This window comes from Calypte anna, chromosome 2, assembly GCF_003957555.1.
Source record: "Calypte anna isolate BGI_N300 chromosome 2, bCalAnn1_v1.p, whole genome shotgun sequence".
In the NCBI taxonomy this organism is placed as follows: Eukaryota; Metazoa; Chordata; class Aves; order Apodiformes; family Trochilidae; genus Calypte; species Calypte anna.
In genome coordinates this window covers 55,531,786-55,558,226 of record NC_044245.1, presented here as the reverse complement: position 1 = coordinate 55,558,226, position 26,441 = coordinate 55,531,786, and the positions used below count along the sequence as shown (strand labels likewise).

At 38.6% G+C, this 26,441-nt stretch overlaps 1 protein-coding gene across 1 annotated transcript in view; it reads right to left on the bottom strand.

Annotated features, from left to right (window-relative positions):
* The window catches only part of CPNE4 (copine 4), a 226,541-nt gene that overhangs the window by 80,675 nt on the left and 119,425 nt on the right, over positions 1–26,441 (bottom strand). The window contains exons 4-7 of the mRNA XM_030444982.1: positions 12,263–12,334; positions 8,972–9,046; positions 4,404–4,487; positions 3,416–3,505 (exon numbers count right to left, since the gene is read on the bottom strand). Of these exons, the coding sequence (XP_030300842.1) occupies positions 3,416–3,505; positions 4,404–4,487; positions 8,972–9,046; positions 12,263–12,334 (321 nt within the window). The remainder of the gene's footprint in view (positions 1–3,415; positions 3,506–4,403; positions 4,488–8,971; positions 9,047–12,262; positions 12,335–26,441) is intronic.

Genomic DNA, 26,441 nt, shown 5'->3' with positions numbered 1-26,441 from the left:
AGGCAGCTGAAAAACACCAAATCTCCCCACGTTAAATATGGTTCAGGGAATTCTTCCAGCACTCAGCAGTTACCTATTGCTATATACTTGATGAAGTGAAATAAAGCATCTGAAGTCAAGTCTTCCAAAGTATGGTAGGGTGAAGAGTGGAATGCTTAGTCAATGTAAATAAAAGTGTACATATTCATACAGCTCTAAGCCCATCAAAGAAACTTTGCCTCTCTAGTTTTTTTATTTCTACTGTTCTGCCTGTGCTGCCATCAAATTCCTAATCTATAATCCTCAGAGAAAGCTATCAGAACAGTCATTTGACAAAACCTATATGCTATCTGTCAAACACAGCTGATTCTGGGGGCTGGTCTACCATAGCCACCTTTCCTTATCCCTAGCAAAAGGTATAGAGGGCCTAAACTTTAGAAAAAACTTCAAGGTTTTTTCTTATTTTAGAGCAACAATTAATTTTAAAGTATTTCTGCAGCCATGAGTGGTATGCTGCATATTTTACTATTTTAATGTTTTCTGTAAGTGTCTGAACTGCAGCCTCAGCCAAATATTCAGATATCCCGATCAGGGCCTGCAAACAGTTGCACACACAAATAAAACCATGCATTCTTAGGAAAATATATCCTGCAGAATCACAACTCTTTTGAAAAATGTCAATAGCTTTGTAGGTTCTTCCTGTTCCTTCAATGATTTACCCTCTTTCTCTACAGGCATTCCTAAAGGACTATTCATACTCCACCTTTCCCTCTTCAGCCTATCTTCTGGCAGCAGCATTTGCAAGCAAATTCTACTAATGTCTCTTTGCTCATAGCTCAAAGACTCTCATTATTCTCAGATGCTGCTGCTTCTGCCCAAGCTGAAATCTCAGACTTCCTCATATCTTCTCACCCCAGTTTCAAAGAGTTTAAAGCATGTTTCTACCTCCAGAACTATAATCCACTACCATCACAGACTTGCCACTTGCTTTGACATTTTAAGCACCACATTTTATTTGCATCTCTTCTAGGTTTTCTCATCTATGTGATTTAAAACCACATACATACAATGTGTTGAAGGCAGTGCTTTTCTAAATCTGCTTTTCATTTGAGCAGCAGAAATAGGATCCACCTTCTGTTTTGAACCTATATGCTATGGGATGTTACCCATTTCAGTTTAAACTACCTCAAAAAGCATGTCCTATAAGGGCAGGAAGAACAGATTGCTCTAAGTGACTGTGAAATATAAGCTGTGAGATAATCTAGGACCCTTTGGCCAGGAAGAGGCTGGGTGCAACCTTCTGTATCTGGTGGTGTAAGATGCATCCTGAGAAACACAGTAATACAGATAACCTATGATACTACATCTCTTCTTCAGTTTCTCAGCATCTTGCATTTTGAATATAATGTGTTCTCAGACACAATGCTGCAGCAGTACTTGCACCTGCTTTGACCATGTCACCTCTGTCTAGATGTCCCACCACTGAAACTGCTCCTTCTCTCTTTCCAAGCCTTCCATAGCTCACTTCCTTCAAAAGCAAAAGCTCAGCTCCCAGCCCTGCCTGAGCTGTGCTGTGAACCCATTGCCCAAACAAGCATCATATGCACTTTTTCCAGTGCTTCCCTTTTGTCATGAAGTAGCAGCCCAGGTGTCAGAGCCCCCAGCCATGGCAGCGCTCCTTATGCTTGACTGGTCTTTGAGTCAGTCATGTAATACCTCTGGAGGGTAACTACTCTTTTTGGGTTTTTTGTTTTTTGGGTTTTTTTATTCTCTCCTGGAGATCTATATTGCTTACACAACACAGAGTAATTTGCTTGTCTTATGTGTTACAGGCAACTAAAGTACAGATATTTAATCTAACCACGAAATTTTAAAAATTGCAGCCTCCCAAGATAATAAACTCATTATCCTGACACTTCACATTATTGTCATCCTACACATGCTACAATAAATAACTCCACTACAGTTCTTCATTTGCATTAGAAATCCTCCTCAGCCTATATTGTTAATTTTGCTTGCAGTTTAAAATGCAGGCTGTTCTTTGCCTGCCTCTCATTCTCTGTTTTGTCTTCTACAGCTCTTTTTCAATGTCACTGGACATACCAAGCACAACTTTTAAAAAATCTTTTTCTAAGGACTAAAGGGTAGATGGAATGATCTTTCACAAAGGCTTCCCAATAACACCTGAGGAGCTGAGCTTCCTTCCAACATCTCTGGTGGACCTGTCGCAAACATTTTGGTCTGGCCTCCAAGCATCCTGTGCTCTAGCTATTTCATCCTTCCCTTTTCCTTGCTACATCTCTCATTGTTTTCTCAAACTTCCTCACTCCTTTGGTACCTCTTTTGCCCTTGGATTCATAATGTTTGGCCAACAGTGCCACACAAGACACAAACAATATATTAAGATAACCCAAGTTTTCCGCATGCATTCCCAATACCATGCAAATGTATATATACAAACTACTATTCATCCATAACAACAGTGCTGACTTTGTGATTTGTTCCAAATCACAATCAGCACAATCAGTATTTGTAAGACTCCTTTTTACCTTTTCTACCAATCTGTGGCATGCATTGTGACACTTAGACACAAGACAGTTTATTTTTTCTGTTTGCACAGCACATCCTGCAGTATGAAATGAGTGCAAAATATCAATACTGCTTCTGTAGATATGTGCAGTTATAATGATGAAAAAAGGTTTGCAGGGAGAAAAGAAAAATTTATATTAGACAATGTGAAATGGTAAGAAAAAACAAAAAAGACTTATTTTTTTTGTGTAATGTCCTATCAGGTCCGAGAGGCTGAATAGACAGTGAGTACAGTGCTCTTTAACATTTTAAAATTTAGTATTAACAGTAAACCTGATTAGAAGATATGAACAACTGGATTCAGCCTTGATTTAACCAAATCAGCCACAAGAAGATGAATTTTTCTACACAAAGCTCCAAGTTTCCAACCATCTGTCTTTCTGAGGACTAGTAGCATTGTCATTACTACAGCATGTCATTTTGTGGTGACGCCATTATTCATATATAATAACAGATCTAATAATTCAGTGTTTCTTTTACAGAGGGTCTCCAGACATAGATGTGGGAAAAATTAGTTAAAATGGTGGCAGGGCTGCCATTTCCCTTGAGTATACTTCCACCAGTTACATGATGCTGGAGTTCAAATTATCCAGCTACTTGGTAAAACCAGCCCCATTATTTGTTGAGGTTACTATAATAAGGAGAGAGCATAGCCTGCTGGTTACAGTGGATTACTACTTCTCTGCATCCTTAATTTGATTGTGATAATCATAAAGCAGATGTATGATCATGTTTTCCATGAAAGAAGAAGGCAGAGCAGAGTAGCAATTTTCATTTGGAAAAAGGGAGACAAAGTTTTGTTTGCTATAAATAAGAAATACTCAAAAAGCAGGAAATTATTTCTGACCTTTAGCCTGCGATCCTGGTCTCCACTGCACAGAGAATTTACAGACACTTTAAAGGTTTTCCAAGCTGGATTTAAGTTATTCATCACAACCTGTGAGTGAAAGGAAAGGAATAACATTATTTATAATATTTGCACATCTTCAGACAGAATGCTAACAAGAGCCACAATTTTCAATATTGTGTGTCAGAAGGAGAAGAAAGCTATAGGTCTGTAGAACTACATGCATGGGATAGGTGCCCTTGAGCAAGCTGCAGGTTGCAACACTCCTCTGGAAAGCCCCAGAAAAACAGGAGGTGAGAATGGGCCCATATACAGATCATGCTACAGAGATTGCCCCAGCACTGACCATGCCTCACCAGGGATGTAAGTCTCAAAAAAAAAAGAAAGGTTTTGGAGTGGAATACACCCCTGGACTGAAAGCCATGGAAGAGATGTATGACTGAGCAATGGGGACAGGCAGCATCACTTCAGGGACACACAGTCTACCTTGCCAGTAAGACTTTATGGGATCCACAGCAGATAGTCTCATACCCCCAAATACCCTTTACACCTAAATGCTGTTTTTTGAGACAGTTCCAGTCATTACCATAAAAGCTGTAATGGCTCTTGGACATAGGAAACAAAAGCACCCAGATTATCAATCTCTTTAGCACTAGCAACCTGAGAAAAGGTGGAGAAGATGCAACACAGGATTAATAAGATGATACTGTCTGTAGCATAGTTTGCGCTAAACTTTTAACTCCTGATCTTCCAAGCATTTGCCAGTTTAGTTAAACTTGGATCTTGACCATCTTCCCTTACACTCATGCACACAAGTCAAGACCTGACACCAATTAATCATTACACGAGAGAAAGAAATGTTTTAAAATACAGTCACTTGCAAACCCCTTGTGACATAGGAAGCATCCCTTGTGACATAGGAAGCATAAACTATTCCTCTGACAGTCCACCTGCATCTTTGGAAAGTAAATCCAACTCTATTCCTTACCTCAGTCCTGTGAACAAGTTGTTGGGTTGCATCATCGTTCATCCGGAAAATCTCCAGAAAAGGATCAGATTTGCTGAAAAAATCCTAAAATACAATACAGGACAGGTTACTCTTGAGACTTGTTTTTCCTGGAGCTTTTTAGGCACAGTGCACCAGTGCTTTCCTGACTGCTAATGAAAACGGAGAGCCAGCGTAGTTTTAGTGAGACCTCTTAGTGTCTCAGCAATATTTCATTTTTGTACCAACAATTTCCTTGCTGCTCTTAGTTTGACTATTCAGTCATGACAGGCAGAACTGTAAAAAATTGTTTTACTGCATTTTCTCTTCATACACCCAATCTGGATTTCTGTACTCATTCACCTAGCATACTCTACAGCAGGCTGAATTTCACACTGTTTGCCCACTGTCTCAAAACAGAAGTTAATTGGCCAAGACATGCACTGCTACAAACCAACACAGGTACCGGCAAGATGGATTATAGAATGTTAGATAAGCAAGACCTCTTCAGGATTTAATAACTTGACCCATGTTACAATGACAAACAGAGCAGGAGAATACATAAAACTACCTGATATCTCTAAGTAAAAAAATCAGGGACACTGAGGTTCACGCACTATTGCAGAAGTGAGGGTGCTGTTTTAATCATAGTGACACAAAAATTCAAAGTGCATGTGGTTAAGGAAGATTGAGCTGCCTCTTCTCACATGTTAGTGTACTGATGGAAGCTGAGTAAAAGCCTAATGTTAGCAGATTCTTTACCAAATGCAAATTTGATAAGCAAAGTTATCTGAAAGAAAACATCTCAAAATGATATATGCAATTAATGTACCCTGGAGCACAGAAAAATTCAGAAAGAAAAGTACTCAAAATATAGTGCCATTCCCACCTGAGTATTGTGAGAGCTGGAACAGCAAATCTGCACAAGGGAAGTAATTTTTAATATATGGTTTTAACTACTAAGGCAACACTACCTAAGGGGAAAGATTTTAATGCTCTATGATATCTTATATCACTTCTCCTTTAATGCAAAAACAAAGCCTAATTCCTTTCAGAATGATGGTACAAACAGAAAATCCTTCTATACTGAAGATGCTTTGTAATAAATAAAAAATTATAGATGAGAAAACATTTTATTTCCCAGCTATTAACACTTTCAAACCTTTTACATTGTTACGATGAATCTAACAGCTTTGCATTATCTTAAAATAGCCTCCTCTGAAAGAAGACTAGAAGCAATAAAGTTTTAATGTTTTGGTATTTTAATAATGTTTTGATGATTAATGTAATGCATATGCTAGTGGTATAATGCACAGTTCAGCAGTTACACAGTAATAACAAAAACCACACAGCTGAAATTAAAAAAATGTAATTACATTTCTGAGCGCCTGGCTTGACACGTCTTTTAGTACGTTAATTTTCAGAGCATGACACTTTAAACTTCAGGTTTGAGGGTCAAGTCAAAGGTTGCTCAGGAAAGGGCTGAATTAGCCAAAAGACTTTTATAATACTGAAAATTCTCAAGTGGCAAGACAGTGCATCTAGGGGTTATTTATTTATTCTTCAGGATCTAGTACCAGAGAAACATATAAAAAGGCAATATTATCTTGTAATATGCAGACATGTGCTGGACAGTCTTTCCCAAGCAACAATAACTGTCTCTCTCAGAAGTGGAAAAGCAGTTTGATTGCCTTGGTGCTTGTAATTTATTATAGCTATCATAAAAACATAGCTGCTTGTTAAAGTAATTGTGAGACAGCTATTAATGCAATACAACCTTTCCAAAAGTTATTGTTCCACTGTGAAGTGTTCTCAGAGGAACTCTTTGAAACAAAGATGCGCCATTGGAGCTGACTTGGTTTCAATAAAACATGAAAATGCATCTATACCTTCCAAACAAGCACTGCAATAAAAAATTATAGCATTTATCTCACCAGAGTCAGTTAACTAAAGGAAACTTCCATACCTGTGACTGTCCTATAATTTTTCACTGAATGTTTCAGCCAAGCCTTCAGGAAAAATTGAGTGGGTTTTATTTGTTTTGTGGCTTCTCTGAAACTCCTGCAGTTTTATGTGGAGAGAGTAACACATACCAACAAACATATCCTGCCTGATAAATTGTAACAACAAATTTTGTTTATTCTGCCAAAAATGTGCTGTTCACATCTTTTTAGTTAGTGGAGAAAACTCATATATTTAACCACAATCTGGATGCTCTTTAAAGAAGTTGCCCTTTGAAGAATAGAAATTTGTGTCTGTTCAAGACGCCACTGATAGTAATGGATCGAAAGAATCTCCCCCCGAAACCCTTCTTCTGTCCACCAGTTGTGAGACCTTAGGATTCAACTTGTCTTCTGCCAGCCCCAAAGGTGCCAGTGCAGGAACCCCTGGGATTAGAAATGTGACTTTGTGTAGCAAAACATGAACAAATTCTTCCACAGGCTTCCTCTGCCTTTCAAGAGATTCCAAAGCCAGTTCCAGCCCTCACTGTTGTTCTCTCATTACATCTCTACTCATGTCTTCACTTCTGAGTCAGAAGACACATGCAAAATCAAGCTTAGGGTTTCACAAGTTGGACTCTTCTTAATTCTCTAATGGTTCTTTTGACCTTTATGTCAAATTGGAGAACTCATTTTTTTTTTCACCAGTGGCTGAACTATGCAATTGAAGTGATTTCAAACCTGGGATTTCAAACCTTAATAATAACTATTAGTGCCTTGTATCTTCTGATATCAAATTTCATCGTAAGCTATAATAAAAGCCATTGCCTTTTCTTATAAATGAGATAAGCCAAGGTTCAGCTAGGTTTACAGCTGTGTCTCTATCTGGAGGAAACTGAAGTACTTCTTCCAGCTGTAGTAGGCTTTCAATGATTTTCATCAGCTGAAGAAAGGAGTTTCATTTCAGCTAACACACAATGAATCATTGCCTGAGTTCCACACTGCATCACCCAGAAATTTTTTACTGGACAATGGCCATATCGACTGGACATATTAAAATAGCAAGAATGACAATATTCTTGCAGTATTTTATTAGGATCCTCCTTAACTTATCTCCATAAAGTGTTGCATTGACTCTCTAAAAGCTGTTGCCCAGAAAACATTTGTCCTAGCTTAGAAGCTCACTCAGGCAGTATCCTTTTAATTTGCACCCACATGAGCCACAAGTAATCGTAATATTTACACCAGATTACTTTTTGCTCCTGTGTAAAAGGAATGAATCTGTGGAAAAATGGAGTCTTATTGCATTCTATAAGTCATTTTTGCTAGATGTGATAGTATTTGAAACAGGAAGAAATACGTGTATAACTTTGGAAATCACATCTAAAGATGGTTGTCTAAAGAGAGTTTGTTAAATCTACATTTTGACATCTAAATAAATTACATGATTCAGAAACACTAAGACTACAGCAGCTCTGAAGGAAGAGGTAATTCATCTTTCAGATGGAGAACAAATTCAGGTCCTGGTATTAACAACCTGATTATGGTTGTTAATGGTACTGAGCTCAGTACTGTTATTTACCTCTGCATTCTAAGTAAATTCCAGCACTATTAATCTTTCTGTGTACTTTCTGCTTGCCTGAGTTTTTCTGGCAGTTTCAACCAAAAATATTTTTTATCAGTTATGGCCCAATTTGAAAATGTGATATATGCATCCAAAAGTACTCCCACTGATTTGATTTGAAGCTACTCACATGTTGAATGTTTACAAGCACACACTTGGGGCATCAGAATCATATATTTTGTATGGTGTTACCATGTTTCTAATTAGGAGCAGCTGTGTATAAAAGGAGGGACTATAAACTAATGTTAGATACTATGAAACAGTACATTTGTAATAATCTGATCTTCAATTATATGTAAAATCCTCTTAACTAAAAAGTGTCATAGTCTTATGACATTTGTTAATTATGAAGATATTCCCCAGAGTACCTCAAATAAGTGTGTGTCTGCTATTACAGTGCAATAACAGTGTGACTTACAAGCAGTCATCTGGGTTTCTTGCAAGGTGCTTATTTTGTACATATACCACTGAAAAAAAAAGGATGTCTTCAGAAAGAAGTAATCCTTCTCAGAAAGAGTAGTGTTTGCGTCAGTGAAGAATTTTCTTATTAAAGAGGGCAAAAGTTTTTAATGGATAGGCAAGAGTCTTTCTCACATTCAAGCTACATTTTGCTGAACAAAACATATATCATGACTGAGTTGTTATGGAGTTCCCTAGCTTTATTTTAGGATGCTTACTTCAACTTAATCTTTTGTACTTCATCTTTGACTAATTACAGAAAGCTCACTTCTCTAAGCACTTCTGATCTGTGGTATTTTAAATAATTAAAATTGTCTTGGTTATAGCAAAATTAAATTGTCTTGGCTTTAATTAGATTCCTTGAGGGTATTTTTTCTTTTTATTAATTACTTTGCAACTTGAGGAAAGCCTCATTGTAAACATTAATCTGAAAATCTCTGATGTGTTAAATAACATAAGGCAAAAAATACCTGTCAGGAAAAATCTCATCAAATTATATTTGCAGGCATTCTTATATCTTTGAGCAAGGTTAATATCAAGCAGCTTACCTTGTCATCCAGTTTCCGTGCACTGAATGAAAGTTCAATGTAGTCGTCATTGCCAGACAATTCCTCAGCAATCACCTAAATGGAAAGCTACCTTAGAGTTCTGCATGGTGTAATGAAAGGGGAGAAAGATGACATTTTCCACCATAAAGACTGTAGACCCCATTAGGAAACTGAAGTGTGGTACAAGTTAATATGTTTCTCTTGGCAATCAGGAAGGGCTAAGAGCATCCTGTGAATCCCCTGCTCATCTGAAGAGTAAACCTGGAATCACCCAGATATGCTTTGTCTACCACCTGCCAATGGACAGACATCAATACCCATCAGAGATCCCTTTCCTCTGACCAAGCAATCTTCCACAAACAGGACAACAGAAAATTCCACAGCCTCACAATGTCCAAAGGGCAAAAAAACCCAACCCTATGCAAGAGTTGTGTTATTTGGGTGTAAATATAAATTTTTTTCTCTCTGCTGAAGCAGAGAGACAGCCTAAATGGAAAAAGGAGTAAAGTCACCTGTCATTAATTGTCATGAAAGGTACATTTACAGTAGGAGAGTTCTCCTGGTATAGTTTTTCTGCAATAGCTACACTGGCAAAACCATTTCTTGTAGACTGAGTCATGAGAAAGTAACACCGAAATAATGTAGTGGGATTCTTTCAGATGTTGTAAGCTATGCTGATACTGATGCCAGCCACTGTGTGCAGTGTTAAAAAAATCCAACAAAACCACCCAAAATGGCCTTCCTGATGAAGCCACTAAAACACCTGAGTGGAGAGAAGGTAATAACCAAACCTGGGATATTTCACCAAAAATTGTTCTTTAAAACAAACCACATTGTGTTCTATTTGGCAATTGTAAAATCTTTCCCTGTTGTAAATATTCTCCTCAGAGATTAAATTGCCCAAATTCACCTGGCCCAAAATACCCTGGGTATTTCATGCCTACATCCATGCACTTGGCAGCTTCATCAGCTCCCCAAGAGCCAGGCTTAGACAGTCTCCACCACATGGACTCCAGGTTTTTTGTTAACAATTCTTCAAAGCAGCTGAAGGCTGCTGAGGTGAGAGCTTCAGTCAGAGCTTTACAGTGTGGGATGCTTTTACTGCCCACATATGCAGGTCTCAGTAACCACCAGGCTGCCTACAGCTTTAATAAACCGCAGTATCACTGGGATTTTTATGACCCTTTTTTCTTTCACAGAAACTAAGCTGGGCTCTGCATTGAACATAACTACAGTGAAGGTAAGGGGAGTGGAGACTGCAAAGGAGGCAGAAGAGGTGCTTGAACTCAAGTTGAGTCCAAGGAGGCAGGAGGAAAAGGTGTATCTCCAAAGAATTTATTTGTTGTATTTGTTTCTCAATACCCAAGTCAGGAATTAAAAGTTTAAATTAATTGGCAACAAAATAAATTAAGTAAAATTCCAAGTGGAGACTATTCTGGCTGTGACACCTCACAGCAGTAAACTGTGGTAGTTTCTCATGCAAAATATTCACATGCAGCCATGCAGGAGCACAGCTGCTTAATTGTGCACTAAATTACTATCACATAGGTATGTGTCTGATGTTCCACATATTCCAGGTAAATCTTAGTTTCCTGGAAATTTAGCTCATAGTCTCACACAACATTCCTCTTTAATGCAATCTGATGGTTTAGAAGTTCAGAAGTTGCAGATAAGGAACAATATTCCAGCATTTTCACACCAAGCTTCATAAATATCCTACACTGAAAATAATGAACTCTCTCTTATAAAGGTTGACAGACTTCCAACTGGAGAAGATGGATGCGGTTCTGTTTTTATCCCACAGTGATATGATAAAATTGTACTGATGAGATGTTACACAGTCAAAGGGCTAATAAAATTCCAGCAAAACATGCTGAGACAGGAATTTTCAAAATCCTACCAAAATCCATTATTATCTATACTGAACAAACTAGGAAACTGGCATTTGTAGCTTCCATACTTGACAGACAGCTGATATGTACCCCAGGTCCATAAGTAATGATACGTAATCCATTCTGACTTACTCTGTTCAGACAGCAAACTTCTCACACAGTATTTTTTGTCTGAGTTCAGTTTTCTCCTATTTGAGTAAAGTGGACTTGCTCTTTAGTACCACCAGCTGGAAGCCAGAAGAAGTAATTAAGGTCCCTGTTCCATGGCTATCATCCAATGTCAGGCCAGCAGGGACTATTAACTCATTTTCTCTCATCCTCTGTACATCACAGACCATTAATTTCTGCCAGAACACCCTAATAGCAAGCCTAATGATTTTAGCTGAATTGAGCATTTATGTTTGAACAAGACTACAGTCCTTCATGTCCCTCATAAATCTGGGGATGCAGAACACCACAAGGATTGATGAGATGAAGTATGCCCGGAAAATCCCAGCAGGCAGACCAGACCAGGGTATTTAGGGAGCAAAACCCTCTTCTGATTCTATTCAGCCAGAAGAACAGGGAATTCCTTTTCAACCCCAGACCAAAAATGAGTTTCAGCTCATGCAAATCCATTCCCAGGCAGGCACCAAGGAAGACATCTAAGAAAGAAAATTCCCTGTGCTCTCAGAATGCAGTATTTCTAACAGTCTGCTGCCTCTTCTGTGGCTGGAGGCAGCAAAAAAATCCAAACAATCAAGCCCTAAAGAAAGCCATCTGGCTAATTGCACATCAAGGAAAAAAGTCCTTCCCAACCCCATGTGGCAACACAGCAGAGATCCCCAGAGCAGAATATTTTAGTACAGTCACTGTCTTAAAGCAAAGCTGCATATGCCACGAGCAGACAAGCTTGATCTCCAAAAGAAGACAGCAAAGAGAAAGATGAAAGAGATACCATCAGTTTTAAGATTACAAGGTACACATGGGGCTTCTTTACCTATCTAGACCACAACTGTACAACAACACAGGTAAAATACCTGATCTCACTCAGGTTCCACATTTGATTTTGCTGGGTGCATATGTGTGTTTTCTGGGTTGCTTTCTGTAAAAGTGGGTCACAATGAATTTCTGAAGGTTCTAGAGCTTCAATTAAAAGTAATCGAGTAACATAGCTTCCTTGCTGTCACTGAAGCACCTTACAACTAGTAGCAATAAATCCTGTGGCTTTTGTACAAAATATGTTATTTGCTGTCATTTCCTTACAGCAAGCATTTGTCAAGAACAGTACAAGTAATCTGTTAGATAAACAATTTAAATACATTTCTCTATCAAGTGTTGCTCAGGTGACTTAGCATGATGCTTTTAGGGAGAATTAGTCACATTAGATGTTTCTAAATAATAGTAAAATAAGACTTACTGTTATAGATGATTTTCCTGCTGTGTTCCCATGTTTGAGTAAGGACTTGGAGAATTTCCTTTGAGAAACAATCTGAACAAAAATAAAAACTAAGATTAAAAAAAACATAATCCACAATAAACATATGGTTTAGCATGATTTCATTCTCATGTTGTCTTCTCTTTTTTTGAATCAAGTTAGTGTCTTAATTCACAATCAGAATCCTAACACACTTAGACAATAATGGAGAAAAGAAGTTCTGCAGGAAGCCTGCAGGCAGGATGGAATGCAAGCACAAGCAGGAAGATAGGGTCAAGCAGAAGAGGAAGAACACAACTGAATGATCTGAACAGAATGGCAGAAACTGTACCACAAATTTTCCTCAACTGTTGCCATGATGGGAACAGGTGGACAGAACCAAGCTTTAAATGGACTCAAAAGACAGGAACAGGGAAGCTGTACACAGCAAATCTATCCAAAACCCGTTTATTTTTATAGGAAATTGAAGTCCATTTCAAAGAGAAAACATTTATTTTGTTTCAAAACATCAGCAACTCTAAACTCAGGACAGAAACAAGCAATCTCCCCCATAGTTTTAGTTCCAAAGTTGTCTCCTCTGCTTACAAGGTACCTGACCTCCCCTGAAATTCAGTATTCCAAATAAACTTCTCTATTGACCAATCTATAAATGTACTTCAAAGAAAATGGTATCAGAGTGACACTGAGAAAAAATGTTATTTCCTGTAACAATAACTATTAAATTGCCCTAACAATCTTGGAAGATTCAAAACTAGACGAGTAAAATATTGGAAAAGGAAAAAAAAAAATCTTCCAATATGCATAATTAGTAAGCTAGTGATGTCCCAGTATATTAGGTCTAGCCTCTCTGTAAATTAAATGCTCCTATGAAGGCAGTCTGAGAGAATTAGAGTTGTTCAGCCTGAAGAAGTGAAGGCTCCAGGGAGACCTTATAGCAGCCTTCCAGTACCTGAAGGGGGCCTACAGAAATCTGTGGAGCGAATTTTCACAAGGTTGCATAGTGACAGGAGGAGGGGTATTGGTTTTAAACCACAGGAGTGTATATTTAGGTTAGATATTAGGAAGAAATTGTTTACCCTGAGGATGGTGAGACACTGGAGCTGGTTCCTCAGGGAAGCTGGGACTTCCTACTCCCTGGAAGTATTCAAGGCCAGGTTGGATGGGGCTTTGAGCAACCTGATCTAGTGGTAGGTGTCTCTGGAGGTAATAATCAAGGGAAAAGAATGTTCCCAGGCCCTTCTTTGGAGTCTTAGGCATCACAGATATTTCATTGATAGGTAATGGCCAGAGCTGGAGCAGTGTGAGTAATATGAAGCCATGGTCAGCTAAAAAAGATGCTGTGAGATAAGTGTGAGCAGGATGTAAATTTCAGTCTAACATCATCATGGGAAAACATTCACACCCCGCCAATTAATTCGCTCTGTTGAACAGAGCACCTCAGATTACACACAGCTACTGTCATAACAGAGAGGGTAGGACAAAAGCAAGTCTTAAATGGACATTCAGTGTGGGATAGGAGAGTCACCACAGGGCTGGATCATAGGCTTGTCAAAGGGCTAGCCAGGACATCCAGAAGCACTTTGTCCAGCTTCTGTGCACTACTACAGGACCAGCTACACCTGGGGAAGCTATACCTGACAGATGTGTGTCTCATTTGTTCTTAAACATATCCAGAGCTACAGGGAAACAATTTCCTCTAGCAATATATTATGGTACTCATTATCCTTACTGTAAATGTGTTTTCATAACAGCTAACCCTATTCTCTGCAGTTTAAGCCAATTATTTCTGTCTAATCCACCATGAATAAATAAGACAATGTTTTTTCCCTTCCTCTTTCAGGCAATCTTTATATCTTAAATATCTTCAGACTAATAACAACTCACCAGTCTTCCTTAGAGTACAGAACCCAAGGTAGTCCTGTGGTTCCTTTTTGTCCAAATTTTCTAGCCCTCAAACCATTCTCTTTGTTCTCCTCTGAACTCTCTCAGACTGGCCCACATCATACTTTTAGAATAATGCTAAAAATTGAATATAACAATCCAGATCCTTCTAATGCAAGAAAACCTTCTCTTGCCTTACAAGCTATGCATACACTCCAGAATTGCATCTGACTTATTTTAAAAACAAAATGGTACTGTTCACAGATGTTTGTTTTACAACCACTGCAGATTGCCAGATGTTTCTTACCCTGAATTTTTGCAGCTGGCTATTACTTAAGTGAATAATTTAGCACTTGTTCTTTTGGGACTGCCTTCCATAAACTGGCCTGCTGCCCTAATTTCACTCACTTTTACAAACTTTTGGATTTCACCACTAATACTGGTCAGTGGCAAAACCAGACAGGACTACAGGTAATACTGCCAGGATTTAGATGTCCTTTTTCTTCCCTAGGACCTTTGGAAAGATTGACTGCTGTGACCCTTTAAGTCACCCACCCATACCTCTGTTTTCTTTCCAGCTCAACAGGTTAAAGCAAAAATCATTGTGTTTCTGTGAACTTCAAGTTGCCATTTATAAAATCTTTATTTTAAATTTTCAGATAAAGGGTATTAAAAAATACAACAGATCATTCTTAATATACCATTAAACCATGGGTTCTTTACCAACCAGACAGTGAATTATAGCAGCTGGGGAGGGCCTTTTTAACTTTATGACCTTTCCTGCTTCCTTGAGATGCACAGACAACTTTGTAAAGTACGCCAAGTTCTTCCAAAGAAAGCTGTGATTATTGTGTACCAGAAACCATTTCAGTTACATTACATTATACATATATATATCCCTGGTATGAGACAGAACTTGAAGGGAAACCTTCAGCCAGGCATCTTTAGGAACAGCAGAAACTCTCTCCCTGAAATACCAAATTCCTACAGCTCCCTTTCCTGTTTTGGAAAGCATTCCAGCTCTCCAGAGGCACTGGACTGCCAAAAGTTTGAAGCTCAGGAGTTCCCATGTAGGTGGCAGATAGCTCACAGTTCCAGGGAAGATAATTTATTCTGACATTCCCATTAGTAGATAGCATTAGTAAGACTTGCTCTCTAAGCCATTAGCAACATTGTGACACAGTAAGCACTTTGCATATGTAAATATGTGTAGTGGGTGCAACCGTTTACCAGTTGTTAATTAAGTGGCCAGTAAAATGAATCTTCCATCTGGCAACAATGTGCTAACATCTTTGCCTCAAACTGTAATTAGTAATCTGAGATCAGCAGACAATCATTGCAGTAACAGAATCTTATTTCCTTAGGTGTAAATGGTCCCTTTTTCATGAACTGTACAATAAGCTGCTCACATCGGTTGAAGAACCACTTCTAAAGAAGCTGCCATCAATTATGTGTCATATTTATTGTTTATATGTCAGCAGAAATCATCATCTGAACACCATCATAAAAAGCATTTGCTGACCTGACTGCTAGACAGCAAGTCCTAAACAACAATAACTGAGGGCCTAGAAAGAACTTGTCTAAGTTGAGAGTTACAGAGATGACTGAACTTTCAAAATGGCTTATGAGGAGGTAATTAACAGCAAATCTTCCACTTGTCAATCTTTGGTTTGACTCCTATTTCAAAAACTTTTAGGTCAAAACTTCAACAGAGAAAAAGGTGTTTAGTCCAAAACTGATGTGAAAAAGTGCAGAAAGTAAATGTCCCTCTTTTAAAACCCAGGTAGGAGAATCCAGTTCAGACCTAGTAAACCCCATTCCATTTTTCTTTTTTCATGAACATTTTATTAGAAGCATGACCTACCGGTAAACAAAAGAATGTAGAAGTGAAGAAAAAGATGTCAGAGATTTTAGAGGTGAGGCTAAGACTGACTCAGCAAGTTACATTTATTTGCACCTACAGCCACATAGAAACTACTACCCAGTTTTGGTCTCAGATAGACACCTGTCCTACTGAATAGGTTTGCAAGAGGGGGGAATAGGAACAGAATGGTTCAGAGAGGGAGGATATGCATATGAAGTGATTCCTGTTGAGATGACTGCAGATTTTATAAACAGAAAATCATCTCAATTAGATTCCTGGTCTGCAGTGTTAAGGCATATCAGCTCTGTGATAAATTGAGGATGTGGAATTCCCTTGAAGATGATCTAAATTTGCCTTATTACATACAAGATCAAATATGTTAAGGAAAGGTCTGAACAGATGTTCGATATTGCTGTAATTTAACCTGGATTCCCACGTTGCCCTTTGATCCTATTTCCAATTTAAAATATATAAAAGGTACTTTTTTTTTTTCCCCTCCTCTTTTTAATTTTAAAAGTACAACCAGATCCAACACTTGGGATAAAAACACCAAAGCACTGCCACCAGCTGTGTACAATGCATTGCTCAGCAGTCACTCCTAGACCCTGATGAAGGTTTCCTCTCCTGCGTCTGAGTCACAACGAATCAGCTCTGTGCAAGATAAGGTATGAGATGTAAGGATCCATTTAACCTGGGCTGTGTAGCAACCTTTTAAAATATACTTCATCTATGTGGTCCTTCCTTAACTAAATATAGGAATAACTTTCAGTAATACCATTCAGAATTCCCAATGCTTATGAATCAAACTAAGAAAATTTCAATATGGCTTTTTAAACCAGTGATTTAACACCGGCAGGAACAGATAAGCCCCTTATATCACACTGAGAAGTCCTGTTTATATTGACAGCTTGGGCGGGTTCATATTCTTTCAACAGCATGGACTCAGTTTTGCAAGGTGCTACCCTGAGCCGGAGGTCTGATGGTCACACTCCACATTTCCTCTGGAATCAGAGAGCTGTGTGAAGTTTGTTTATTTACTTGTCTCAATTAAATAGACTTGTGTAATACCTAGCTCTGGGCATAACAACATTTTGTTAAAGGCTTTTTGAAACATCCATGGACAACGGCCATGCACCCTTTCCTAATGATGGGCTATGACACTTGGCATTTACTAATTCTTGGAACAACCGTAGAACCATAAAGTGTTTTGGATTGGAAAAGACCCTAAAGATAACCTAGTTCCAGCCTCCCTGCATGGGCAGGGTTGCTCAAATCCTCAACCAATTTGGCCTTGAACGCTTCCAGCAAGAGTGCACAACTTCTCCGGAAAATCTGTTCCGATGTCTCCCTGTTCTCCTTCCACCCTCATAGCAAAGAATTTATTCCTAATGTCTAACCTAAATCTACCCTTTTTCATCTTAAAACTGTCCCCACACATCCTGTCACTTCGTGTCCTTATGAGTAGTCCCTCCCCAGCTTTCCTGTATGCCCCTTCAGGTACTGCAAGTCTTCTCTAAGGTCTCCCTGGAGCCTTTCCCTTCTCCATGCTTACCAGCCCCAATTCTCTCAGCCTTCCTTAATAGGAGAAGTGCTCCAGCCATCTGATCATCTTTATGGACCATTTCTAAACTCATTCCAAGAGTTCAACTCTCCAAGAGTTCAACTCTTCCTGTGTTGGAAGCTCCAGGACTGGACTACTGAATAGACTGCAGAAAGGGCTCCCAAGAGAGCAGAGGGGGAGAACCTGCCTTGACCTTCTGTCTGTGCTTTTGGATGGAGCCCAGGATATGGGCTTGTTGTCATCATCAAACCTACTAAGGGTGCATTCAATTCCACTGTTCATGTCACTGACAAAGATGTTAAACTCCCAGTACTGACACTTGATGAACACCACTCATCACTAGCTCAATATACAAATGGAGACCACTGACCACAACTGTTTGAGTGCAATCATCCAGCCAGTTCCTTACCTACTACCAAGTAGTCAAAAACATGTGAACAGATATGTTAACACTGGCCTGTTTTTTACAGAATCAAGACTGGGCTACTGACACATAAGTCTATGCAGCTTATCTTTGTGGTTAGAAAACTTGAAGATTAGGATAATTTTAACCAACTCTTTCAAGTGCTCACAATCTTTCTTCAGCCTGTCCTCTTCTGCCCATTGAGCCTTCTTACAGGAACAGCAAATGCAGTTATACAGCCAGGTCAGACACAAATTTCCCTCCATGTTACATAACTCCAAGAAGTCTTTGTATCTCTTCCTTGCCAGGTGGGATAATCAGTCAAATAGCTTTAGTTGAACAATAATTTCCTAGCACCTCTATGTTAATTCTTCTCCTAGATGTGTCATTCCTGTTTAATGGACTTGCACAGCTGCTTAACTTTATTCTAGCAGATGCAACTATTTACAGGACTGCAAACAGCACCTATTCACATTTTACTAACGTTTTTCCCTTAATCCAAATGCCTTTTGCACAGACTGAATTTTCACCACCAAATACATTCACTTGCCCAGCACAGAGCTCTTGGTGCCACACATAATACAGCATCAAGTCTGGAGAAGCAATCTCCCACCAAACAGCAGTGGAACACATATAAACAGAGCATTTTTCTAACAGCTGTCACTAGAACTATGTTCATATGTCAGTCAAAGTAGAGTAGCTGTCATCCTCTTTCCAAAAATGCCTCTCTTGAACCTTTCATCAACCGTTCCAAAAAGTCTGCAAATTCTTCTCTAGACATCTCACTGCCCTCCAGTAGATGTTTATCCATGATCAGCTCTGCAGTTTAATAGGGCTCCTAACTTGACAAGCATTACTCTCCCCTCCTCCCCTAGGCACTTCTTCAATTTTATCTTTCCAAACTGCAGACGAACTACCTCTCTCACTGCAGAGTGGCCACTGCAAGCTCTCAGGCTTGTGCCCATGGTTTTGGCAGCATGTTAGCTCATGCACCAGTGTCCACCTTAAGCTTCACAAATATTCTGGTTGCTTTTGGACTGCTAACTCACACAATTTTAGCTGTGATACTACCTGCTGATCCTCTATTGAACCACTCTGAGCTAATCTTCCCCTATTTTTGCTCACACCATGCATGCACTTCCCAAGTGGCATATTTCACTCAGCTGTCAGCACTTCTTTTTTAAACATGGCACTACTTTGTTTACAAGAGTGTGTACACCTCCCTGTGCTGGTGTTTGTGATGCCAGCTAGGAAGCACATTTTGCTGAAACTACATTTCCCTGTGGTATAATGATTTGTGTTTCATAGAACCACAGCTCTGCTTCCTCCTCCCTCCTTAAACTTCAGGAAAGGGCCAATTCTGCACTCTGTAGTTGCCTTTTCCATGTGTTTTGCCTTAGTTATCAGCTAGGATTTAAGACGGAACCATTTAATACCACAGAGTGACAAGATGGAGTCTGCAAGGTTACATTAGCTTTCTGTACCTTCATTTCATTTTTCTCAGTTCAGAAATGTGAACAGACATTTATAAATCCTCTTTATAAAGAGGATTTTTCACATTCCTGTCATACAGCGAGATAGTTGTCCTTCTCCAGTTAAATGAACTAATAGCTACCAAAACATAAAATGCTTCAAACCCACTTTATAAGAAATCTCTCTGTTTTACCTGTCATCTTCTTTGCTTGCACCCCACAGCTGGTAAAGTGTGAATCCTATTTAAGCCTCCTTGGGCACTCTCCACATTTTTGGTGAAGAACCAGTGTGTTGGATCTTTCTATAACTGTTCCTCAAAGTGATAGTTAGATTTTTTTTATTTGCTGGTACCACATAGCATTCAGCATTGTTTGGATTCAAAAAGTGAGACAAGTACTTATGGGATTTCACCCCCCCAGGTTCAGACTGCTCAGCACTGTACAGCCATATGCCTTTCTGAAGCAACAGTTGACTTTAATGAGTTTTTCAGAGCCTCCTGAAGTTATGGTTTTTTTCATTGTTTGCTACAGAATGTGCTAAAATGCACTGCTAGCCTAACCTAAAGCATCTTGTATCTGAGTTCTGTTCCTTTCTTTATAAGCCACTGCTATCTTGCCAAGCTGGAGCAGAGATTTTAACACATAAAATTAAAATTACTTGGCTGTGTTTCCAAAATAACTTTCATCCTTGGTGTATAGCAACAGAAGGATTCTGTGAAATATAAAAAACTCAGGACATAACCATAGCCAAAGTATTTAGCAGAATACCTGCCCTTTTTGCATAAAAATAAGTACAACCCCAAAGGCACCTTTTTCACAGCAACAAAATCTCTCAAATGAAGGACTGTAATACTTCCCTGATACCACTCTAAGTAGAATGAAACAACCACAGTGTCTAGACAAATGACGGGAGATTTAATATCTGTAAAATGTATCCTGAAACTTTTCAATTAAAAGATTAGTGTGCTCTTACTATACTCCATTCAAGTCAAATACTGTAAGCTTGTAACACTCATAAATAAGATTACTGACATTTCACCTGTGTAGGTAAATAATTTAAGCAGGGGCACCAGAACTGAGGTAGTTTGAGGTAGTTCTGGCTCACAGCATAAAACGTATCTCTCCTTCTTCATGCATTCGTCTTTAGCCTGTTTGGGGTTTTTTTCAGCAAAACAAGATTTGTACAGCTCTGAAATGCTTGTGTCTGTCTTGCTATTAATCCCCCAACCACTTCTGAACTCACTAAATAATTTCCATGGACGGGGACAGACACTCAAATACGCATCAAGCATGCTACATTTCAACATGAGAGACCAGGCAGGCAGCAGGTAGATGCCAGATGCCAAATGGTCTGCTCTCAGAAGAAAGGGTTTGGGGGATGAGTTTGTCCCTTCACAGATACCAAGAAATCACAGGGACAAGTTGAGATGTATATGTCCATTATGAAAGAAATTTCCTTCTAACTGCTCACAAAGTTCTTGTTTCTTGGTAGAGACAGTTTTACTGCTATAAGCATCCTTGCCATACATATGGTACTTTCTGTGCCATACTCGCCCCTCTTCAAGATTTCTTTTTTTCCCTAAAGTATAGATCAGCTCACAGTCTATTTACAGCTGCATTACATATCTCCCTGCCTTTGTTATAAATATGGACCTGAAAACAGTCACTCAGAACACTGAAGAAAAAAGATACCCCTATCACAAGAGGCAATAACATTATTACAGGAAATAGTTCATCGATAGCATAAAAGGCCTTTGAGTTTAATTACTATGTAGCATTGCAGCCCTTTTATAATAAATCATAACAGTAACTCATTATAACAGGAAGCTAAATTTTAAATTACTTTTCTGAGGACTTCTACCAAAATTCATGCAAAAAGATAAAGCATGTAAAAACAAAACAGTACAAACTCTACAAATAATTCTCCTAACTTCGACTGGCAAGTTCCATTAGGAACTGAAAATTTTACAGCTTCAGAGATCATACTGCAATGGCAAACCAAGAGCTTTCTGGATATAACTGAGGTGTTTAAATACGTAGGTAAAGTCAGGGAGGGTGCTGTGCTGATGATTTGCTTCTGCTCTGAGTCAGCTCTGGTAGAAAATTACATTCGTATCTAATAAAGTACATTATTGATGCCACTAATCAATTGAACAACTTCATTTTCAAAGTATTTCAGGGTGTTTAGATGCCTAAGGAGGCATACAGACACCTAATGAGATTTAGGAATTCAAATACCTTGAAAAAAAGGATCCTGTCTTTTGCACCATGGAAGCATCCAACAGCCTATCAAACAAATATTCTCATACAGGCTACTTCAGTTTAATTAATTCAGGCAAAATCATGGCTCCTTTAGCCCTTCTCCAATTCAAGAGCAAGGGGATTTCCAGTGGCTGAAGCTGAACTAATAACTGGTCATCCTCTTCAAATGCATGATCTGCTAATGGCACATGTTATTAAAAGCACACAGAAAACAATACTCATTATAGAGAAGAAAGATTTTCAATATCATTCATATATCAATGCATGTATGGCAAATATTAAATCTCCAAATAATACCTGAAAGTGTTTTTGGCAGGAAAAGATGTACATCTCTGCAGTTTTCTTTACTTGTGCTACTAGCTGAGCATGTAAATGAGTTCTGAATTATAACAATATTTTTAAACTTCTGTAAATTAAAGGAAACCAAACAAGAAACAGAATCACAAATATGAAAATGGCAAAAACCAGGCATGGTAAGTTATGGAAGAAAAGCCACAGAGTCTATTTGTACACTACAGAGCTGGGATGGTTCACTGCATTTAAGAAACAACAACTTTACTGGCTCCTGTAATTTAATGATGTTGCAGGCACAACTGAGCAGTAAGCAAGGATGTCTCGGCAACATAAATTTGTTTAGTTCTTGTCAGAAAATGATTATTCGTGGAAATACTTTTGGTGAGTTCTGAAAGATCAGGCTGAGACTTTTGGATGGAACTTTAGAGGAAAGAAGTGTTCCTAAGATACATCCTCCTGATACTTATAATCCCTGTGTGGCTAAGAAGTTAACTTTGGTTATTAAAAAGTTTGAGCTCTTACTGTACTAAAAGACACAATTTCAACATTTTATAAAACTTGTGAAATATAAACCAGAACAATTCCAATAAAACGACATTTAGAGAGGATGAGAACACATGAAGGCACTAACATAGAAAAAAGGGAAAAGAAAGAGGGACTTGGGTTTGAGGTTTTACTATCCCAGATGAATACCACAGAAATTAGGCTAACAAATTTCTGACAGTTTGTTCACCTAAGATTTGTTTCCCATCATTTTTTTTTTTTTGGTGGAAAATACCTCCAAAACTCACTAAACAAAAAATTAATATAGTTAGCTTCTGCACCTCAAGACAATCAGTTTTGAGCAACCAAAAAAACAACAGAAACACAAATCCATCAGTGATTAGATGGAGGTTCAGTTGGAAGTGGTAAGTCTGAGTGAGTGCCTAAACACTTCTCCTAGGGGTGGGGAAAAGGAAAGGGAAAAACAAAGGGGGAAAAGAAAAGGAAGAATTTACTCTCCTTAATACAGACAACAACTGTAAAACCATAAGCAAGGATGAAGTGATGGATAGCACCTAAAGGACCTGTAGGAAAGGAAGATGTCAACTCTGTTCAGTAGTACCCCTAAATGGCAGTTAAAATATTACTGCTTGTGATTTCACTGCTTATCACGTGATGGTATTATTAGTTTTATGCAGTTACTTAGAAATGAACTGTAAAATGGAGAAATAGTTTTAAAATGCATAGTTTTAAATTATGCATCTAAACCTGCCATTTAACAATACCAACTCATTTAAGTAATATAATTGGTTGGAGTACAATAAATACTCTTGATGCACAGTTCCTTAAGAAACTCCTATTTATAAACTAATATAATTGAAGACTATATATCAACATTACACTGCTAATTGACAAAAATTTTTTTCACTTTCAACTTCAGTACCTTCTCTAATATTTTAGGGCCTCCTTGATCTGACTATCATTCCAATCACACAGAACAGATCCAACAACATTCTGCAATTGAGCACAATAACAGGACACTCAAGTTGGGAAACTGGAATGTTAAAAGCAGCCTTTCTTAGTGGAAGGACTCATAGAATCATCACAGATTATTAGGCTGTAAGGGACCCCAAGGATCACCTGGTTCAGCCCTTCTAATATTATTGATTAGGTGAGCTGTCTCAGCACCCTGTTGAGCTGAGACTTAAACCTTTCCAAAATGGGGGAATCCACCACTTCCACACAGAGATGATTCCAATCCTCAAAGTGAAAATTTTTCCTCTTGTGCTCAATAAGAATAGACTCCCACTATTTAAAAGGAAACAAAAAAATGCTTCCCAAAGCCCTGCACTAAGCCTACTCCCCCTCAAATCCTTCAAAAGATAATCAGCTATTGTTTTATTTGAAAGGGCAACTCCCAAGCATAGGCAAAACAAAGCACTTTAAGGAAACGTCTCTATCAAGCACATTGACCTTTTCTTAATTACAGTCAGCAGGTACCTATCCACAATGACTTGTTCTACTGTGTTTAAACATTGTGGCATATGAAATGCCTATTGACACATCTACTCTTCACTTCCAGCGACTACTGACTGCCCACTGCAGCAGTTAACAGGAGAGGCTCTTGTGGCAAGAGCAGCAGAAATAAGCCTCGCTGAAATCCCAGAGGAATGCCACTAAACAGCATATGCTCGGGATTTAACAGCCTACTGGTCACTGCCCTTGTCACTCTCTTGGGACACAGATTTATTACACCATTTGGGGAGGAGACTGTTAGTAATGAAACCTTCCAAAGGAATTAATTTCTCCATCGTTCACATCGGAGACCTCAAATTTCCACCAGGCTTCTGTCTACTGGGTAGGCTGTGTGTAAAGATTTAGCTGGATCAGAAGAACATGAAACTTGCTTGTCTCAGCTTCCTGCACAACTATGCTATCGCCTTTCCCAATATTTATTATTCCAACTGATTTTGGTTCATTCAGGAGTATTACAGGATTTGGGCAAAAACGCAGGTTTACTAAACAACTGAATGATAATCTACAAACAGGTACAGGTAGCAGTGAATCTCTGATAGAGCAGCTGTTACCTAGACCAGAGCAATAGAAGCTGGCACATTTATGGGAAGTGAGGAGGGAGTCAATCTTTCAAACCATGCCTAAAAATCTGAAGCTTTCCTGGATGTCTCAGATAAAACCTACTTGCAATGGGAAGTGTAAAGATAGACAGGCACACAGCATCATACAAAACCATGTTTTATTCAGACATTGAAGTGATGTAGAGCAACAAATCAATGTCAAAATTATCTCAGGAAAAGCCACAGCTATATTATTATCATTAAAAATTGCAGTAATTACACCAAATAGCTAAGAATGAGTGTAAATTCTGTATGTACAGCCTGTCCTGCAGGACTTTCAATGCTGGACACCTCATAATGAGTGTAAATTCTGTATGTACAGCCTATGCTGCAGGATTTTCAATGCTGGACACCTCATAATGACTGCTTGGATGACAATTTCAGCACAAACATTTTGGGATTTAAAATCAGTTGAAGAATTCCATAAATTTAAAAAACTACAGAGGAAGTAGGGTGGTAAAGAACCCATCAAAAAAGTATAAAGATGAGATCAGAGTACTGCAAGCTACATTACTGTGAACAGATTTCACACTGTTATTTTTTTTTGGTTTACCACTGAAATAAAACAGCAGCCAACACAGCTGTGTGCTATTTTTAAAGATCAAATCATTATATACTCCTTTATGCTACAGACAGCAGCAATGACATTTTTTCCCCTTCATTTTCAAGCCAATTAAGGGAAAACTTTGTAATAACTTTTTTGTTTCTCACTTTTTTCGGCTTTATGGGCTAGCTTATTTTCATTGACTAAGGCCACAAAAAAGTTTGTCAGAAAGAACAGACTTTATTGTGCATTATAAATAAACTAAATACCAGTATCTTCATGTTGGTCTTTCAGGTTAGTAAATATAAATATTCCATATTAATTGTCTCACTGAGAGGACTTGTTCGGCCATTTACCTTTGGAAAGAAAACCAAAAGGCTCTGTGTGGTGGGGTAGAGGTAGCAATAAGAAAAGGTGAGAAAATAGGCAACAAAAGCTTTGCAGCATCTTCCATGCAAAGCTACCACATTCAGGTTATAAACTTAAGTGGAAGGTCTGCAAAGGATAGTCTAAACAAAGCACTGTCTGGTCACACAAGCTACCACTGAGTGGAGAGCATTTACATGAAGCTCAGTGAAACTGAGACCATCTTTGGCCTTGCCATTATGAATAGAGCTGAGATCTGTGTTATGAAACCCTCCCTACAAAAAGTGTGTCAGTTAGAAATAAACTCTGTGACCTGGGGACACTGTAGCATCCTATCAGTCAGCAATATAGGAATTAGCTACAGACCTGGCTCTGACAACCGCTAGATATTGGTCCTATGGATAGGACTCATCACTCTTAAATTTAGTCATCTATAAAGTTAGGCATCTACTCTGAGCCAGCTGTCTAGACCGTCTTGATAACTGATGGGAAAAACAGGTATCTGCTGAAAGCAATTTATGCTAATCTCAGGTAGAATGAATCAACTGCTGAAACTGCCTGTTTCTCTCCACTGAACTAAAGATGGAAATCAGAACAGCAACTTAGTCTAGACATTTAACTTTAGGATGACTGAATCAGGGAAATTAATCTAACCTTATCTCTCCATTTGCCACATCACCAGACACTACCCTATGTGAATAAAGTGTATTTTAAAGTTTTCCTTGGACTTAGAACTTGCTTTAAGTACCATATAATACATACGTACACATAGTACCATAGGAACAATAACTTTCTTCTCCCACATCAGTCTACTTCTTAACACTGGTGTAGTGAACCTGGGCTCTTACCGTAAAAGGCCAACCACTGACATTCAGTTTCCTATAGCACTGGCTGAC